At 45.9% G+C, this 1691-nt stretch overlaps 1 protein-coding gene across 1 annotated transcript in view; it reads left to right on the top strand.

The window, feature by feature from the left end:
- The window catches only part of SDC4 (syndecan 4), a 3182-nt gene extending 2199 nt beyond the window's left edge, over positions 1–983 (top strand). The window contains exon 4 of the mRNA XM_010146198.1: positions 641–983. Within this exon, the coding sequence (XP_010144500.1) occupies positions 641–792 (152 nt within the window). The 3' untranslated portion in view covers positions 793–983. The remainder of the gene's footprint in view (positions 1–640) is intronic.
- The last annotated feature ends 708 nt before the right edge of the window (positions 984–1691 follow it).

Raw genomic sequence — 1691 nt, 5'->3', positions numbered from 1 at the left:
GACTAGAAGAGCGGGTTGCAAAGCCACCTAACAAAGAAGCTGATGTGGTGCGATGAGGAGGCACCACAGCAAGGATAAACTTGATTGAAGCCTTGTGGCCACCCTTGGTGTGAGGACAGAGATAATCTTGGTGGTTGGTTGTGGGTTTATGTTTTTTAGTTTTTGGGGTGGGGTGTTTTTTGGAGGGGGTTAGTGGTGGTATTTTGCTGTTGAATTGAAATACGGAGTCCCCACAGTGTGCTCACACGGGCAGTTAACAACGCGTTCACAGCGGAGTGATACCATTTTCCTGGAGCTGGTGCTAGTTGTGGGTTGTGGTGGGGCTTTTCTGGGTGGTGGTTTTGTCTCCACGCAAGGAGGATGTCCTTTGTGTCAAAATTTCTTTCTTGCGTTAAACTGGGAGATTCACACAAACTGGTGAATGTGGAACATGTGGTTATTCTGTGGTTGGGTTGAAAGCCTTTTTCTGGCCTTTTCCAGTAACATCTGCTGAAAATGCCAGCGCACACAGTGACAGGCACGTGGACAGCACTGGCTCTGAGGCAGTTCTGGGGGCTGGGACTCCTGACACAGATTTTGAGATGTAGCTGATGGAGTTGTCCAGCAGTTCAGACTTACTCTGTGCTCCCTTCCTCCCCAGCTCTCATTGCAGGAGGGGCGGTGGGCCTCCTGTTCGCTGTCTTCCTGATCCTCGTCTTAGTCTATCGCATGAAGAAAAAGGACGAAGGCAGTTACGACCTTGGGAAGAAACCAATCTACAAGAAAGCCCCTACAAATGAGTTCTATGCTTAAAGCTCAGCAGCACTTTGTGTGCCCATCAAGGGACAAACAGACTGTCTGGAAACACTGTGCCCTCAAATGAGATGTGGTGAACAAATGCTCTTTTTGGATTGGATTTCAAAGTGACTTCAAGAAAAAACAAACTTCCTACGTGATCCTTCCCATCCCGCTCAGCTAACAAGGGTCCAGAGAAATACAAAGAGCTTTTTTTTTTTTCCTAAAGCTAGCGTAAAAAGAATAAAGATGCCAAAATTTCTGCTTGGTTTTATAGAGGGTGTATAAACACAAACCAGACTGTATGGAAGCAGACACCATGTCTATCGCATGAAGAAAAAGGACGAAGGCAGTTACGACCTTGGGAAGAAACCGATCTACAAGAAAGCCCCTACAAATGAGTTCTATGCTTAAAGCTCAGCAGCACTTTGTGTGCCCATCAAGGGACAAACAGACTGTCTGGAAACACTGTGCCCTCAAATGAGATGTGGTGAACAAATGCTCTTTTTGGATTGGATTTCAAAGTGACTTCAAGAAAAAACAAACTTCCTACGTGATCCTTCCCATCCCGCTCAGCTAACAAGGGTCCAGAGAAATACAAAGAGGTTTTTTTTTCCTAAAGCTAGCATAAAAAGAATAAAGATGCCAAAATTTCTGCTTGGTTTTATAGAGGGTGTATAAACACAAACCAGACTGTATGGAAGCAGACACCATGTGTTTGCCTCCAGCGTGCTGTGCTTGGAGCGGCTGCTTCTCGAGGAGATGGTGTTTTTATAGACCTTGCTAGTCGATGTCTTGCAGCAGGCTGTTGATGGGAAGCATTTTTGCAGAGAACTGTTTGTGAATCTCGTACACTACAGATGATGTTGCCTTATCAGGGAGCAAAAAGGGCCCATAGGGGCTCAAATCCCTGGATG

Source organism: Buceros rhinoceros, unplaced genomic scaffold (assembly GCF_000710305.1).
Source record: "Buceros rhinoceros silvestris isolate BGI_N320 unplaced genomic scaffold, ASM71030v1 scaffold15812, whole genome shotgun sequence".
Lineage (NCBI taxonomy): Eukaryota > Metazoa > Chordata > Aves > Bucerotiformes > Bucerotidae > Buceros > Buceros rhinoceros.
Note: the sequence above shows the minus strand (reverse complement) of the source record. Positions and strands in the feature narration are given on the sequence as shown.